Source organism: Alexandromys fortis, unplaced genomic scaffold (assembly GCF_014885135.2).
Source record: "Alexandromys fortis isolate MF-2015 unplaced genomic scaffold, M_Fortis_MF-2015_v1.1 scaffold_43, whole genome shotgun sequence".
NCBI lineage: Eukaryota > Metazoa > Chordata > Mammalia > Rodentia > Cricetidae > Alexandromys > Alexandromys fortis.
The window spans coordinates 646560-665682 of NW_026067928.1; the positions used below are offsets into that span (position 1 = coordinate 646560).

Sequence of the window (19123 nt, forward strand, 5' to 3'; positions counted from 1 at the left end):
AAAAAAAAAGAGAGAGAGAGAGAGAGAAAAGAATCAATAAGCTTGCTTATTATGGATTGTTGAGTGACAATTGTAAGGTCTTGAAATGATAGTATTGCCAGTTCTAATACATGAAGTAAAAACCTATCTGCAGATGCTTAGACTCTTAAAATCATTTTGTTATAAGGTGTGATTTCTTTAATTGATTTTTAGGTAAATTCTGTATAAGAGTATATATTTTTTCCTTGTATATTTACGTTTAAGTGTCATCGTATGAGTTTATATGCAGTATGTACATGGGGGTGCTATTTGGGGGTAGGAATGGTTGACAGATACTTCTGAGCTGGTTACAGTTGTTGTGAACCACATGATGTGGGTTCTAGAGTTTGAAACTGAGTCCTCTGAAAGATAAATGACTTTTGATCACCAAGCTATCTCTCTATTCTTCAGAACCTCACTTTAAAGCCAGTAATCAAAGAAGTTGTCCCTAAAATTAACCTCTATATGTTTTTTTAATGCCCAGAGATACTGAGAGTCAAGCGAAAGACCTTGAGCATGAGGCAGTTCTGTGCTGTGACCTGTGCTTCCGACACTATTTGAACTTTTAAATAAGAATAGCATAAAGACATCCTTATGTGTGATTGTAATGCTGTAGTTTATGAAAGCAAGTTAAAATCAGTGGAAAATTGTTACAGAATATCATAGTAAGTTTTTAATTGTATACCAAGCTGACCAATCATTTTCATTTAGAAGACATAATAATACAAAAATAAAAAGGGTCTATACTTTGTTGTATAATAATATATCCAGAAAAATGCCTTGAATTTTTTATATTTTTGTTATTATGTTAAATTTTTAAACTTTAGTATATCCAAGAAAATTATAAATATACTATATGCAACTTTTACAATAGTAGGATTTTTTTCTCAGAAGATAACTCAATTATCTGTTTTTATTACTCTGCCATTTATTATGGTCTTCCCTATTGTAAACTCAAAAAATTTAATTCATTTCAATATAAACTATTATCTTTCAATACCACATAAAATAAACATTATTATTTTGGAGACCTTCTATGTATTTTTTGGCTTCTGAAGCTTATTTTGTCTATTATTGTTCTTGTTTAAAAGCCATATTGTCTCCAAGAAGTTTGCCTTCTCATTAAAGACTCCGTGCCAAATAACCATAATATACTTTGTAATGGCATGAGTTCATTCATAATTAATAAAGAATATCAGAATGGATTTTCTATTGTGCACATAAAAACTGACTAAACACAAAAGCATTCAATATACTTAGTAATATAAAAACTTGAAAGCATAGAAAACAGGAAAATATCTCCATTTTTTTCGCCAATTTAGGATGGCTAATTGCTTTGTGAATATAGAAGAATATTGTTGGTATAACTGAAAACTCTTTGTCACTAATTAGTCTTCTAGTCACCTTTTGCCGCGCACCGCGCCCCCGTGTCTGCGCTCTGTGCGCTGGCACCCAGTTCATGAGCTTCGGACAAGGGGGCTGGAGGTTAAAATACACAGACAGAGAGACAGCGACACGGATCGTCCTTGAATTCCCCAAGAATGCCCCCTTTATTGTGTTCAGAGGCAGATTATATAGAGATAGCCACGCCCCAGCCAAACCCACCAGAAACCACTCTCCTGCCATCAGGAACTCCTGAAGGTCTCGTGCTCAGAGCAGCTGTAGGCACTCAGATCAGGGGATTACAAGAAATTCGGGATCTGGGGTCTCACTGCTCCCAACAACCTTTTCTTTATTTGTGAAATGTATGTAAATGTTTTTATTAGTGTGTCGGTCTGTGTGTATGTGTATGTGTTTTACTTTGATTTGAAACAGGGTCTACCCTTGTTGGTTTCAGTCTCATTTTCTATGATTACAGATTATGACACCAAGTATACTATATTATTGCCTTTTCATCCTAAAATTGTTTTATTATTTTTTTAATTTATTCTATCATATATTATATCCTAACCACATTTCCCTCCCTCAATTCCTCTCATTTCCACTCAACCTTTCCCCTAAGATCTCCTCATCCTCTGTAAATCTTCAGAAAATTGCTAGCCTTCAAGGGATATCAAACTAACATAGCATAGGTGTCTACCATTATGTCATCATAGAACCTTCAACCAGTAACTGATAAAAGCAGATGCAGAGATCTACAAACAAGCACCGGGCTGAGTTCCAAGAGTCCTGTTGATGAGGGGGTGTCAGGATAATGATGAGACAGTTGACCTGAGTTTACAGACTCTAGACTGACAGCTGGGGAGTCCACATGGGACCAGTCTAGAACCTCTATATATGGGTGACATTCACAGAGCTCAGTTTGTTTGTGAGACCCCTAGAAAAATGACTATCATCATTCCCTGACCCATGAGATGGCTTTTTGAAACCTACTTTCAATGGTGGAATGCCTTTCTCAGACTTGATAAAGGGGGCGGGGGGACGGGGGAGGCTTGATCCTGCCTCAAGTTGATATGCCAATGCTTTGTTGACTCTCATGAGAGGCTTTATCCTTTTTGAATGGATATTGAGGAGGAGTGGATAGAGGGATATAGAAGGAAGATAGGGTGAGAGAACAGGCGGAGTGGAGGGAGGGAAAACTGTGGTTAATAGGTAAAAATAAATTTAAAAATGTAATAAAAAAGAAGTTAATATAAGACTAGGCCCAAACCCTCATGTCAAGGCTGTACAAGACAACCCAGTAGGAGGAAAACAACCCCAAGTCAGGCAAAAGAGTCAGGGCCACGTCATTTCTATTGTTAGGTTTCCCACAAAAACAACAAGGTGCACAACTTTACCATATATGAAGAGGACTAAAGCTCAGACCAATACTGAGTCTGTAATTGCTTCAATATTTGTGAAACCTTATGAGCACTGTGTAGGATATTAAGGCACTTGATAAAATTAAGCACTGAAGGCTGAGTAAAATAGCTTTCATTGAGCATGTTTTTTCTACATATTTATTTGAATTTATAGTAAATAGCTATCTAAATAGTCTCATTTTTTTTACTATTACCTTGATCTTTTCCCTTATACCAAAACTGCAAACAATTTATTAGTCTTTCAAATGCCATTCTGCCATTGACCCATACTACACCCCACCATATATATATATATATATACTATGTCACAGTAACACCAAATTCTTCCCTATCTTCTTTTTATAAACATAGCCACTTAACCAAAGTACTTTAAAGTAATTCCTATTTAATTAGATAATACATGCTTTTTCATTTAATATTACCTTTTTATTATTTTTTATTGTTTTTATTGAGGTATATATTTTTCTCTGCTCCCTTTTCTTTCTCCCCTCTCTTTTTCTATCCCATTATGTAACCCCCACACTTTCAATTTACTCAGGAGATATTGTATTTTTACCTTCCCTATGTAGGTCTATGTATACCTCTCTTAGGGTCCTTTTTATTGTCTAGGTTCTCTGGGGTTGTGGAATGCAGCCTACAGATTGGGAAAAGATATTCATCAACCCCCCAATGGATAGAAGACTAATCTTAAAAATATACAAAAAACACAAAAAACTTGACATTAAAAGAACAACAATCCAATAAAAAATGGGGTATGGACATAGATAGAGAACTCTCAACAGACAAATCTCAAATGGCTGAAAGACACCAAGAAAATGTTCAACATCCTTAGCTATCAGATAAATGCAAAATAAAACAATTCTGAGATTCAATCTTATAACCATCAGAATGACCAGTATCAAAAACACTGATGATAGGTTATATTGGAGAGGATGTGGGGTAAGAGCAATGTTCATCCATTGCTAGGGAGAGTACAGCTGCTTTGGAAGTCAGTATGACAATTTCTCAGAAAACTAGGAAACAGTCTACCTCAAGACCCAGCAATATCACTGTGGGTATATACCCCAACGATGCCCAATCATACCACAAGCACATGTTTTCACCTATGTTCATAATTCTTTTATGAAAATGCACCTCAAACAAAGAATGGATAAAGAAAATGTGGTCCATTTACACAATGCAGTACTACACAGTGGTTAAAACTAATGACATCTTGAAATCTGTCTGTCTGTCTGTTTATGGGTCAAAGGAGCAAAACCAAGAGTTAAAAATTTAAAAGGGAAATTTGCTAATGAAATTACTGCTGTTTCGGTATTACTTAGTATTTTGAGGCTAGTATTTTTCACATTTTTACTCAATATTGCTATACAATCCAAAAAACTTTCTGCTATGCTAACATTATAACAGTTTTTAATTATTTTGTCTAGTTTATCTCAATCATGTATTATTAGATATTTGAGATGTCTTCAAGTAGGCTTCATCCGATTTATTTTTTAAACAGATAAGCAATACATGTTGTGTAGGAGCACTGCAGATATTAAGGGACTTAATACTCTCTAGAAGGACTGTCAGAACTTTTAGACTCAAAAAGTTGTTCTAGTCTTTCAGGTTAGAGAACAAACGAATTGCTGACAGGTGAACAGTAGCTCTGTCTCTGAGTTCATATCTTGTCAGCTCCAAATTTGGGAGAAAGTGTATTCTATTAGGTGTGTGACCTCTAAAAACTTCATCCTCTGAACGCATTTTTGTCCTTTCAACATATGCTGAAAATTAGTATCTGTATTTCCATTATTAGAAACACTTTATATAAACTATTTTAATGTCATGGTAGACATTTTTATATCAATAACAGAAGGCTAAGTTCTTTTTATATCTAGATAGTCTAATTTTGTTTTAAACATTTGTTGCTTGAAAGAATACTAGCATTATCAACATATTTCTCTCCTTTGAATGATGAGGAGTAGAGAATAAACACATGATTGTTTATGTCCATCAGCAATGAAAATAATTAATTCATGCAATGACATTAAACAAAATGAATATTTCCCATTATTAATAAATAAATAGGAGACATTTGTGAACTAAAAATGACATAAGCTCACAATATGTATTACCTCGGGAAATAAATGCATTTGTTACTAAGCATACAACCTGGTTTGGTATGCCTGAACTCACAGTGTAGTGTGAAAGAACCCACTTTGGCATCTGCACGTGTTACAGGATATGAATGAACATGAACACACACTCATATATACATAAAAAACAGAAGAAAGTAAAAAAAATAAAGCCATGTGTAATGTGCAATTCGAAAAACAAACAATCTGATTATAGATCCATTTATTCTCTGTTCTATCAATTTAAATGAGACATCTTGGAAGAAAAAGTTATCTATTTCTGATGATAGTGAAATAGGCTAGAAAGCTAAGGAGAAGTGAAAGATCAGAATAATACAGTACCTGCCTTGGTCACATTCTTATCTAGTACTTTTCCTCTCTTTCCCAATAAAAAAAATGACAATATAGAAGGGTGTAACTTAAACATTAAGTAGTAAGTCCCCCAGTAAACTTCTATTTATTTTGTCTCTGCATTCTGTGTCCTGGGATTATAAATAAGAGGCAGAATTGCCAGTATATTGCTCATACATTTTTAATAAAAATTTTAATAAAAGTATACCTTCAAGATCCCCACATTTCAACAAATAGTTAAAGTGGGCGTTTATCAATGACTGGAAAAAATAAAAAAAGACAATTGCTCTGTCTATAATATGTCACTGGTTAATGTGCTTCAATTTATTTTTATTCAATCTTCATATTTATTTTTATTGACACTAATCGGATACAGTCCTTGGGAATACCTAGTGTCAATAGTAAAAGTGGATGGTTTGAAATATGCAGTACAGGGAATCATAATGTACTCATTGCTTACCTACATACAGGTTTCTTTTTCTTTAAAAATGCTTTGTGCCAATGCAAGTTTATAATTTATTCTGAGGAACCGTCCATAAATCAATTGGTCCTGATTTTAATTTATAATTACTCTCAACAGCCAAATAAAAAGCAACTACTAGTTCTCAAAGATTCAACTGATTTCTAGTTTTATCATAAGAATATTTTTAATTTTCTAATCTTAAAATCTAAGATAAATTTCCACTCACTCTTGTAAGTACATAGATCCCTATTTTCTCCTTATGCATTAGCTAGTTATATTGCACACTTCCTCATATAAGGGTCTGAGTCTAAATCAGTGTGATGAATAAATGTTAAAGCCTCCAGTATCCTTTCATAAAACATTTGCATAATACTTTCATATATTTGAATAGTCTAGTCCATTTTGAACTTGCTCTTTGACAAGAAAAGAAATTATACGCCATATGTTTATTAGGCTGTCTATAGATTAGTCTTCACTGTTACAAAACTGTCAAGATGTCTCACATGGAGATTAGGTAGAACTTGTGATGCTTTTCCCCACAAAATCTAAATCAAAGGCTTGATATTCTTTCCGCTCCATGGTTTGGAGCTTTTAAATAACTGAGTTCCAAAGGTGAGTGATGTTCTAGGAAGAGAAAAGGTCAGTGAATATATCTGTTATTTCAGAGAGAAATTTTTAGCCAAAAAATGGTGAATTTGAATTTATCTCAAGGTTATACAAACTTATAGAACTTCCTATTGTCTTCTGTCCTCTGCCCTCTGTCTTCATCAATAGAATGGTCGTTTAATTTTTCTGATCTATTACCTGTTTTGAATAAAACTTCCATAATTATAATTGGTAAGTAGTTTTATAAATCTCTACAATTTAAGAATATGTTGATTCCCACTACTAATTTTGAAATATCTTTAAATTTTTTTTAAATTTTATTTTATTTTATTTTTTTATTGAGAATAAGAAAAAAAAAGTTTCCGCCTCCTCCCAGCCTCCCATTTCCCTCCCCCTCCCTCTCTAATCCAAAGAGCAGTCATGGTTCCCTGCCCTGTGGAAAGTCCAAGGTCCTCCCCGCTCCGTCCATGTCTAGGAAGGTGAACATCCAAACTGGCTAGGCTCCCATCAAGCCAGAACATGAAGTAGGATCAAAACCCCTTGCCATTGACCTTGTAAAATTGCTAAGAATACATTATATTTCCCTAAAGAATTATCACAAAATTGTATAAAACATCAAATTTAAAGAGAGTATAAGAACAAATCCATAGAATGCAGTTATGGCTTATGCTGGTTTAGTAGAGTGGTGGTTGTAGGTTCTCCTCAAGACCATGACCACACTAGAGTAGGTAGTTAGCTAGGTTTCCAGTATCAACCAGGGTCCCTCTTGTTATTCAGGTCATAAGTTTTATAGAGACTACATACAAGTAGAGAATAAACAGAAAACAGACAATAGACACTGTGTGATACATGTGTATTTAGTATCTCACTGATTTCACAAACCTCTTGTATATATACTACATTCATACTTTATAATGTGAAAACTATATCAACATAAATGATAAAGGCATGCATGAATCTATATGCAGTGAAGAAGAGATTTAGATCCATGATTCTTCACTCATAATTTTAGGCCCTCTTGTTTAATTTGATTATAGCTCCTCATTACATTCCTAGAATGTTTAAAAATAATTAAGACTGTGTTGTAATGTTTGCTTGTGATACAAGAATTTTTAGTATACTGCACATATTGAAATAGCAAGACACAAAATTACCTGTGGGGGAAGCAGTGGTAGTCTTATGAAGGCAAGGAGCATACTTAGGTCGCTGCATCTCCGCTGAGTGTCGTACTTGACCCACATCATTAACGCGTGGAAGATGGTCTCTTCATCAGGAACATTTACATCATCACTAGCCAAGAGTTTATGAAGCTCTTCAGCTGGAAGGAGCAAAAACTCTTGATTTCTGATTACTTCCATTATGTTTTCCTGTGGGGAGAAAAGATCTTGGCATGAATTTCCGTTTCACTCCTTTATGGCTGGCAGAGCATCTCAGAGAAAAATGTGAAAAAAAACAGTCAATAACCTTTGTTCTCATTATACCATGATCCCGGAGTCTTATCCTTCAGAAACAAGAAGCTGTTAGGAAGAAAGCATTGTAATTGTAATTGAAGTGTAAATGTATTTGAGACGGCAGAGAACTTGTAATAACTGGAGGATTATAATGCACATCTTTGTTATGCGGGAAGAATGTACTCAGTGATTAGATGTTCAAGTTTCAAGTGTACTGCTATGTAGGAATTAGCAAATATGAAAAGAATAACATTTCACACCTTCAAAGACTCGAGTACACATTCACAAATCAGAAAATGGCAATACAATTACAGAGATGAATACAAAATAAGTCAGCTTCATTGTTTATTTGAAAGAGAGAGACAGTTGAGAAACCATCGAAGTTACGAAATCATATGAGCTCTCCCTACCTCATTCTTTCACAACTGCCTCCACTCATGACAATTTCTTTGGCTTAATTGATTCCCACAATCGTTTAGCTTTTGTAAATTGTTATTTATAATAAAATTTGTTCTTGATTTTATTCAAGTCACAAATATATTGAGCAACATAGATAAAAAGACTTGACCTTGGACTTAATTTAGTAGTTTCAAAGGGCAGTACCTAACCACCAGAGCAAAACTGGGAAATGTATAAATGATGTTTTGGTGTTCTACTTCCATCTTCTCATTGAGAAGTCTACAATAGGGTCTTGGATGCTTTGCTTTAAACAACAACTTGGCAACTATATTGAAATCTATGAAATTAAAGAAATGCCTTGCACAGATTAAATAAAACTTTTTAAAGTTAACAATATGAATTATCTGTTGTTGTTTGAGAAATTACAAATGATCATTTTTTTATTAAATACACCTCTTTCTGCCCTGCTTTCCATCTTGTGAAGCATGGGCAACCTTTCAAGATCCCCATCCCTGAAGAAAACTGGCATTCTTGGTCATAGTACCCATCAAATTTGACTTAGTTTTGATATAATTTTAATATCTACTTTTTTCATTTAGTTTGTCTGTTCTTCCAATTAATCTCCCCATGTCTACTTCAACTTCTGCATTGATGTCTTATCAAGCCACAATGGTTCTGTATGTGTGTGGGATCTTCGAGAATTTTATTTAAAGACACAGTAAGCTTTTAGTTTTACAGAGAGATGCCTTCTGGTCATAATTAATTTCTTCTCTTGCATGCATTGCAGTTGATAAATTATCCCCCTTCCTTCTGTCATATTATTTAACATATCATCACTCTAGTATTCAAAATGACATCCATTAGTTTTGTTTCCTTTGTTCCTGTCATGAATCAAGAGTTTAATTCAAGAAGTCAGGAGTTATTTTGCACATCTGCAATTCCAAAATTTAGTTAGTGAAACCTGGAAGATAAAGTCAGTATCAACCCCAGCTACATAGGAAGTGTGAGGCTTGGTTTGGTGAGACATTATTACAATGAATAAGTAAGTAAGAAAGTAAAAAGAAAGAAACTACATAAGTAATTAAATAAATAAGTTGTAACGCTACCTGTTGCATTTAGTTCCTCAGGCCAACTATTCAATCAGCTGTACATAGTTAACACCACCTAGAATCTCCTAACACTCGGTACCCTCAAAGCTCCCAAAGCAGTTGCCAAACTTCAGTCTGAACTTTGGTTTGCTTGTGCAATAGAAAATGAACATGGGGGATAGAAACCTGGAAACAGAGTCTGAGAACACGGCCAAAATACATTTCTTGTCAAGCTATTATAGAAACCCAAGTTAAGTCTTCAATGTAAAAACTCAATATTACAAATAACCAATTAACTTACAAATATCCACTTGGAGACTTTGATCAGTATCAAAAGTGAAGTGAGATATAAGGAGATCAAGGAAACTGAAACTGTAACTTAGCTGTTGTGTCTCTGCCAGTCAGAACGTATCTTTTTGATTAGCTGTCCTGGAGGCTACAGACAAGTTGTCCCCTCTACATCAAAAGCAAAGGCATTTGGGCATTTGCCCACACATAAGAACTAAAGCAATGCCTTCATTTATCCTCTTGTTAAGTTTTCTATATCATGGGAAGAATTAACCTAAAAGAAAGGTTAGATCCATCATGATCTCTAATGAGAAAGTGTTATCGAACAAAATAACTGCATAATCCACTCCATGAGTGTAAATTAAAGCATTTTCAAATCCTAACTAGAATCACTGTGCCATCCTGTCCACTCTTCTTTTATAAAGCTCTAAATATTCACTTTGGTTCAATTAATGTTCATTTTGCAAGGAGAGCCCTGGCTGTTGAAGTAATTATATATCAGATGGAAGTGTCTCCAGTCTGAACAATAAGTCTTTAACCACTTCTTTCAGGTCCCATACAACTTACTTAAATAATTACACTAAAATACAAATTACCAACAAATTACTATATCTGTAATAGCCATCACAATAGTCTATTCAGTTTTATTCTATCGTTAAATATTTGAATCCTGCATTTCCTTTTGGAGTATATAGTATTTTATAGATATCTGTAATAATTTATTGAATTAATTAGATATTTTCCTTCTAATTGCTACCAGACATCTCTTAAGAGATTAGGGAAGAAAATTACAATTTTTGAGGAATTTGAAAAGACATTTTGTTCAATTTTATTTCTTTTACTCAAACATGCCTGCCATTATTAAACTAGTCAAAATTGTATAGTTACACTGTAGCTAAAAAGAATGCAATAAAAATCACTCTGTGAAACACTTAGTGGTGTCTGTCATAAAGATTTTGTTCAAGATATATTTCATTATATTTTATAGTGTTCTTTTTATGATGACCCTTGGGGAAATTTCTTATAGGTTTTAGTAGCAAGAATAATTGCACTTCTCTTGAGTAAATTGGTTTTCTTTTATCATGGATGTTGTAAATTATGAAATTGATCAGATTTCTCTTTTTATTTAGCCTCCAGAAAACTTTGAGTCAGATTGAAATCCATCTGGCAAGAAGGCTATAGCCTTTTATAGTTTGATTTCTTTTCAGACAGCTCTGGCAATAGTTTCATTTAATATCACTATAGACACTGTCTTATCCTTCTTTCCCTCATAGACCTGCTCCTCATTCAACTGAAATTCTTATAATTTTGTATCTTTTAAAATAATACCAGGTTCTTTGAAAACTCTTGGTACTGCTGTTAAAAATGTCATGAATCATGTAAGCCTCTTATTAGTTATTGCATAATCTTCCATATACCTATTATCTAAGAATTACATATTGATGTGGTCTAACATTCTCTTTTTTCCACTCTCATCTCTACCTAGTCTCCTTTAAAGGCAGTTTTTTTTTCCTAAATGTTCTTGTGATAATTGCAATATAATTTCTCGAATGTTTTAAACATATATGCTTGCTTTGTCATGATGTTTTATGAAGTTAAAACTAATTCCCTCATATTGTAAAAGTTAATCAACAGCATATTAATTTTGAAAATCATAAGAGGCTTTTCATATCTTTGATCCATTTACAATTTGTAGAAAACATTTTTAAGAGTCTTACATGTACTGCTGGATAACCATTAAGAAAGAAAAATGTATATTATAAGCAAAACATCCATTATTTTATATTCAAAGTTTGCTATCTAAAAATGATCATAAGCAAATGGGCTCAGACTCAGTAAAGTTTTAAACTAGAACATGACAAATGGTATGATGTGATGAGCTGGTCAAGTGACATTATGCAATAAAGGTATAATGTTATGTATTAATTGATATGTCACATTGATTGACAACAGTCTCAGAAATATTGTCAAAATAACACCAAAATTGAACTGTAGGTTAGGTGTTTGAACATATTAATCCTAAATCTTTGACACTTTCTCAGTGTCAAACACAAGCAAACAAACAACACAAAAACCAAAAAACAGATGCATTTTAAATAAAAGTTTAAAATACTTAGCACAGAAAAATATTTTGACATCAAATGTAAGACCAAGGTGCAAAAATTGCAAATATGATTCAGGGTAGAGCTCTGGCTGAGAATATGCAAGATCCATCCCAGTGATTCAAGCAGAAAGGAATAATCACATCTTTTGAAGCATCCAAAAGTCTCCAAACGGAATTTTTTGATATTAGAGAGACGTTTGGTTCAGGGGCTATTAAGTTAAAGCAACATGAAGATACTTTGACTTCAAAATCTGGACCTAAGAATTGCTTTGGAAAAAAGGTTCTGCTTTTGTTTCCACAGAAGATGAGAATCTGTCGATTTTTTCCAGGCTAATATGGTTTGATGGAACAAGACACCCTAAAAGTTCTCTGTAAACTCCTAAAAATACTTCTCCCAACAAAAAACAGGGAGCAGTTTGAAGAAAACTATGGACAAGTTTCCAAAATAACTGTATATATATATATATACATATATATGTTTTCACTTAAAGGGGTTGATTATAAGGATTAATGGTCACAGTCAATTTCTAAAAAAAAATAATAATATGGAGGGTTATGATATAGAGATGAATAGATTGCATTGATATGTTTTTTGCCTATTGATACAAATTTAATGTTAATTTTGTTATACTGTATATATGTACTTCTGCTCTTTAGGTATTGTGTTTGTGCAGCTCATTTAAAAATGTAATATTTATTTAAGAAATATGGATTGAGTAATTTGTAATAGTGAAAATTGTAGCCATTTTAGTTTAGTTTTATAGATATATAAATATATACTTTAGTGAGATTAGATAATCTTCAGCACTTAAAATAACTAGATAATATGGCATTTAAAATGTTTTAAGAACTTAGACGTTTCTCAACTGTAATACATATCTGCTTCTGTCGGTACGATTACTTTAAGTGTATGAAGTGCTTCGAAGGTGCTCCTTATAGAGTTTGTTAGCCACTTGGGCAAGAAACAGCTCATGTCTAGACAGCTTGATGGTATACTGTATGAACTAGACATGCAGGACCCACAGAAAAAGTAGGTGAGACAGTCTTTTAGGGCACATGCTTCATGTATGAGTCTGTCAGACATTCTGTAGCACACAGAAGAAAGCAAGTGATGAACTTTGTCATTAAAAGGCAGAACTAATCCTCAAATTTCCTGCTTCATGGAAAATTTTGCCAAATACTATGGGACTGTAGGCTGAAGATGGATGCCCCAACATTACAGAAGAACTTTGGGTGACTGTCCAGACAACGAGATGTCTCTGTCAATTCTAGAGTTTTGGAAGTTGCTTATAATTTACTTTTTGTAATATTATATCTTTCACTGGACTTTGATGGAGTTGAAGACTGATAGTTATAATTTTTTCTTAGCTATGATAAAAATAGATTAGCTATAAATATTATAACAATAATTCTTGCTTGATAAATGTTTTGTTATATGTAATTTTACTATATTAAAATTAAAACTTTTCTTTTTATTTAAAAAGTAATAGGGAGATGATGTGGGATTCCACTCCATATGCTGTGAGTAGCATCGGTTAATAAAGAAACTGTTTTGACCAATGGTTTAGGAGGAATGAACCAGGTAAGATATCCAAACAAAGATACATAAAGAGAGTACGCAGAGACAAAGGGACATCATGCAGCTGCCAAAGGAGAAAGACACTAGCAAGAACCTTATCCAGTAAGCCACTACCTCAGGACGATACACAGATTAACAGAAATCAGTTAATTCAAGATATGAAAGCTAGCTAGAAATATGTCTACTTCATTGTTGTAATTAATAGAGCTTCTGTGTGATTATTCAGGTCTGAGTAGCTGGGAAATAAATAAGCAGTGTCTGCCTAGATAATAATATTGTGACCTTATGTTCTATATAGTCTCTGAAGAGGGAAGAACAAATTTAACAACAGCACTTTTTGCTTAAGAAAGTGTTTAAACTAATTATGTACTGGGTTGGATTAATTTGCTACGTGCCCACAACCAGAATTTAAACTTTTAGCATAAGCTATATTCTTATATTTAACCTATTTAAAAGAAATTACAACAGAAATAGCAATACTCATTAACAGATTTTGTTCATACTAAATCATGCAATAATGTTATAAAATAATGTTTGTGACAACCTTTGAAATAAATTTTGGTCATACACTCATACCCCTCTATTCAGTCTACCCTGTTCTTTCATACCTACCTAAATTTCTTTCAATTTGTAAGACCTACCTTTGTTCCAATTTATAAGTCTAATCTCTTGAATGTGTGGCACTCGAATGTGCTACTGTTCACCTTTCCATGACAAAACCCTTAAACAAATCTGAATGCCCCTCTCCCAGGGATCAGTTGTCAGAATCTCCTCAGACAGAGCTGAAACTCTATGCTTACTTCTTTCCACACTGGGATTTTATCTTATTTGAGTTTTTGTATATCTTGTTCATATAGTTACAAACCCTTGAGTTCCATAGTGTAACTTTTCTGCTTTATATAAGAAATGTTGTTTCTTTGTACTCACCCAATAGATGGCAATTAACACAGGTACCCACAGCTTGTCATTGCATAGAGAAAAATATAACGTAAAAAGTTCAGATCTAAATGGGAAAGCTGTGTCATACCCTGCCTTCAGGATTCAGGGATTATTGTACTTGGAGTAGCAAGATTTTAAAAGCCACAAAATCATGAAATGATTTTAAAATCCACAAAATAGAAACTGAGGGAACATTATGCTTTTAGAAAAAACTAATTGAAATAAGAGAAATAAACTTCATAAAACTTAAATGATTCTATAATGAATATTTCTCAACTTTGTGAAAAACTAATTTGCACATGTCATTAGTTTAACCATCAGAAACATGAAGAAAACTATCACTACTGTAATATGTATAAAGCATTGAAATAATATACAATATAAATTTTTTTTACAAAGGAAGTTGATGTGAAAAATGAATCCTCGATATATTTGAAGGATATTGTAGAGAGATATGAGGGCTACTTAGAGAAAATAGAAGCCTACATCTTATATCGTCATTGTAGAGAGTTTCAATACAAAACTGACTGTTCCCCATTTCTCAAACTATTAAAATATCCATCAATTAATTTAATAATTTAATAAATTAGCTTTCATGTTTATATTTAAAGTTAAGAAAACCTGGCTTTTATTAATTTTATATTTTCTTATAGCATGGTACGGTAAGATTTGTAGCTAAGGAAAATCATCCTTTATTGGCTGGTAGTTTCATGCATCAAAAGTCCAGCAAAATCAGCAAATAACAGTGAGGAAAAAGTCCCAAATTGGGATGTCTCCAGGAAAATTCTGTAGTCATGGCTCAGATACCCATGCAGAAGAGGAAGCAGAACGTGCGTAAGCTCACAACTTCCTTAGGATAGTAGAAACCAGAACCAAGAACCAGACAATGGCCGTTCGCAATGAACACTTTCAAGTAAAGATAGTGTACAAAGAAGTTCACAGTGTGACTCACTGTGTCACACTGCAGCTTCCACGATGAGATTTTTAAGTTTTTACCTTTTCTCTCTTAAATTTCTATTTATAACGGAGGAGGGCATGCAGGGTCAAAGGGCAGATGTGAAGGGATGGGAACACGAATGGGATCAAGATACAAGAGGTAAAAGTTGCAAAAATTAAAAAAAAAAAACATGTAAAAGGCAGAGGGTGTGAAAAACACCAAAAGGATAAGACATTCTAAACACAACATGACTTAGGTACATACAGACTCACAGAAACTGAGATAACATTCAAATGGCCTCCATGGGTCTGTACCAGATGGATTCTCACAGCTAAGAGAAGTAGACACACACACACCAATCTCTAAACTAGATTCTAGCTCCAATTGATAACTATTTGCTAGTGTAGACTACTTAGTTTTCTTAAGGATAGTGTCACTAGGGAAACAAACCATTATTAAGCGTAGGCCACATACATAAACAAAAGATGGCCAACACAAAATAGAAGGAGCCAATTGGAATTTCGGAGCACCTTTTTCTTGTAATGCTGCTTCAACGCTCTTAAAAATTAAATTAAGCTGGGCAGAGGCGGCACATGCCTTTAATTCCAGCAATTGGGAGGCAGAAACAGGTGGATCTCTGTGAGTTCGAGGCCAGCTTGATCTACAAAGAGCTAGTTCCAGAACAGCACCAAAAACTACAGAGAAACCCTGTCTCGAAAAATCAAAAATAAGAAATTAAATTAAAAATAATCTTACAATCCTTTGTGAGTATATCATTGATTCTAGTTTCATGTTTTTATGCAAGTCATGCTTGTACAAATATGTGAGCCATTGTGATTAGATATGTTAGATATGTTTCTCGTGCTTTATGTTGTACTCTTTTATTTCTGGTTGTTTAGTCCTATTGTGGTCTGTTTATTTTTGTTTTATATTCTACTATCATTATTCCTTATGTGCCTGCTTATTTCCTTAGGAGAGACAGAAAGTATGTGGATCTGGAGATAAGGAGAAGAGAGGAGAAATTGGGAGGAGTTAGGTAAGGGTAGAACATAATCAGAATATATTTTATAATAAAATATATTTTTAATAAAAGACAATATCCAGGAGGATATGTTATAGAATTTATTTCAGAGTGGATGTAAGACTGATGTTAACACTGACTTATACTCCCTTGTGGTCATTGCTGAGGTTTGAGATGCCTGTTCTCTTGCATGACTTTATGTTTACATAGGGTGATATCATATTGACAGTTTCTCATACATTGATGATCAATTGCATTTCTTTCTGCCCAAGCCATCTTTTCCTCTTCTGTATTTCTGAAAGGGTATTCTGGCTTCCTTTTTTGGCTTTAGAGGCTAAGATTCAGTTTCAATGATGATGCAAAATTGCTCTTCTAAAGTTGGTCAAATAATTGATCCATCACCTTAGCTCCATCTGTGAAGTCCTTGAACAGTAATTCCCAGAGTAATTCTTTGCTTGAATGTCTTTGGAATGATGGGTGAAAAAGTTTTTAAAGCTGTCTGCTACAATTTGTCTGTCTTTTAAAATCTTTTGTTTTTCAAATTTGTTATTTAATAATTTTCTTATATGTAGCTGGGTGAAACAGTTATCACCAGTTGCAGTCATTCAAATGGGATGTTTCCTTACTATGCAATTGTTAAATTCTGTATTGGAGAACATGAATTAAAGATGAAAGGAAAGGACATGGCTCTAAATTCAACTGAAAAATGCATCTCATAAATTGAAGAAAAAAAGAAAATTGTATTTTGATTTACAAAATCCTATTTTTTATTTCTGAATATATTGAGAATAGCTTTTTCTGGTGCACAATTATGCCTCGAATTTACACTTCTAACTCTGCAAAGGACTGGGATTGCAGGCATGCTACTGTATCACCAGGTATAGTATACGAAAACCATCTGCTCCCTTAAATCCCTTGAAAGTGTATTCCCTTATTTAGAGTGAAAAAACATAACATTTTTAACAAAATATTTATAAAGATTTTCTCAATTCCTAGAGGTTCTTGAGTAGGATTATAATGTAGGGTCATAATTCTACATTATCAAACTTTCAACTGATTCACTGGAATGTCTGAGCAACTAAATCAAATACAAAAAATGGGTTACTGAAAATGAGAAGAAGAAAGTATATATTGTTCATAGTTCTGTAACAATGAGATTTAATATTTTCGGTAATCACAAGCATTAAGTGTGTCAAATAATATTCTAACTTAGTTCAAACCAGTCCCAGACCACATCAAGTCTCCCACAATGTAATAAAAAACTTAGACTATTGACTAAGTAAAATAAATAACCAAGAACATTGCCCATTGTGATTGTTTTGTCTGGTACCCTAAATAGTCCTTAAATCTTGGGTAAGTTTTTCTCCAAATAAATGAGGCAATAGGTAGTGAGAGTTAGCAGTACTTTGTTTTGCATAACCATATTTCTAGAATATCTTGATCTTTTAAAGACCAGGAATAATATCTATCATCTTTAGAGTCACCCTTATAGAGACTATAAAAAATTATGAAAACATATCTGGATATTCCCTGGGACACCAGTGAAAGAGTATTATCATTGAATGACTTTATTGAGCATACTTGGATTTTTAGGTTTCACAATCTATAAAGCATCGGTTACTGAATCCAGTTAAAATTCCTGATTCAGTTAGGCAATCAAATTCTGATGCAAATCTAAGTGAAAATGTACGTTCTGTGGGAAAATGCACTTATGATTGAATCAGAAAAGAATGACAGAGGACCAATTAAATAATTGTAATAAGCACTCTATCCTAGATGAACAAACAGGGCAATGACCTCTGCAAAGTAGTTTGTACACAAACTGTAAGGTCTCCAAAGGAAAGATAAGTGTGATTCTCACCAAACCTTAGCGTCCTGTGTCTTACTAGACTTTGTTTCTCTCCTGGAGTTTGGTATAGATACTAGCTTTTTCTCTCCACCTAGAAAGTCACAACAGAAATTAATATAGTCTCAGTAGAATTTATCTAGAGTTTAAGGCTGAGTTTCAAAAGCAAACAAAACTAGAGATCAAGTATATTTTAATAAGGATTGATGGAAGCAGAGATCCTAAGTCGGGGCTGGATGTGGATTTAGAGATAGTTAAATTTCTTAGGTCTCAGTGAGACAGGATAGTAAAGTGCTTTTGATACATTCAATATCTGGCATCAGTAAATGGAAAAATAGGTGATCTCTCTTCTTTGAAGTGTGGAAGCATCACAAAAAGGATTACTACTTGGGTTCCAGTTATGAAAGGGTCATCTAGGACCCTTGAAGCCCTGAAATTAATATCTTTCATCACTGAATGCACCGTTGTTATCATCTATGGCATTGATATTGATCTTAGCCTACTTTTGTTTCACTTTTTCACAATGGCCCGAGGGAATATCTGTCAAAAATAGTTAAGTGGGATATTTAGAAAACCTTAAGGACATACATCTTTTATTAGATGGTTATATTGCTTCTTCAAACGATAACAGATATTTTCAGAAAAACAAAATAAATACGTCATTGCCAAAATTATCTTTAATAAGATCATCTTTTATTTAATAGACTTGTAAAGCCTCTGTATATACCTGCCTTTCCAATTCACCATCTGTTATTGATGCCTCAATATGCTGTATGCTGTCCTTGATTCCACAAGTGTTTGATATGTTGCCAGGTAGAGAGATTATTACTAAAGTTGATGCAACTTGACAAGTAGAAATTAACATCTTTTCATACCCCTCTCACGTATGCTATCAAAATCAACTTTCTTTTCTTTAGAAGATGTTGTCAAATAATGCTTTACCAATATTTTGTGTGTGTGTGTGTGTGTATGCAAGACATGACTTTGATTTATTTATCTTTGAAAGGAAGGATACCTAGCCTTCTACTATTGACATATAAGGGATATGATATTCTAGCTAACTCATGATCCTCATGTAATATGCCCTTAAACTTTAACTAACTAATATACTAGTAAAT

At 33.5% G+C, this 19123-nt stretch overlaps 1 protein-coding gene across 2 annotated transcripts in view; it reads right to left on the minus strand.

The window, feature by feature from the left end:
- Positions 1-19123, minus strand: part of Klhl1 (kelch like family member 1) — a 220767-nt gene that overhangs the window by 74018 nt on the left and 127626 nt on the right. For both annotated transcript variants that reach the window (XM_050144717.1, XM_050144716.1), the window contains one exon: positions 7508-7720. In XM_050144717.1, coding sequence (XP_050000674.1) covers positions 7508-7720 — 213 coding nt within the window. The remainder of the gene's footprint in view (positions 1-7507; positions 7721-19123) is intronic.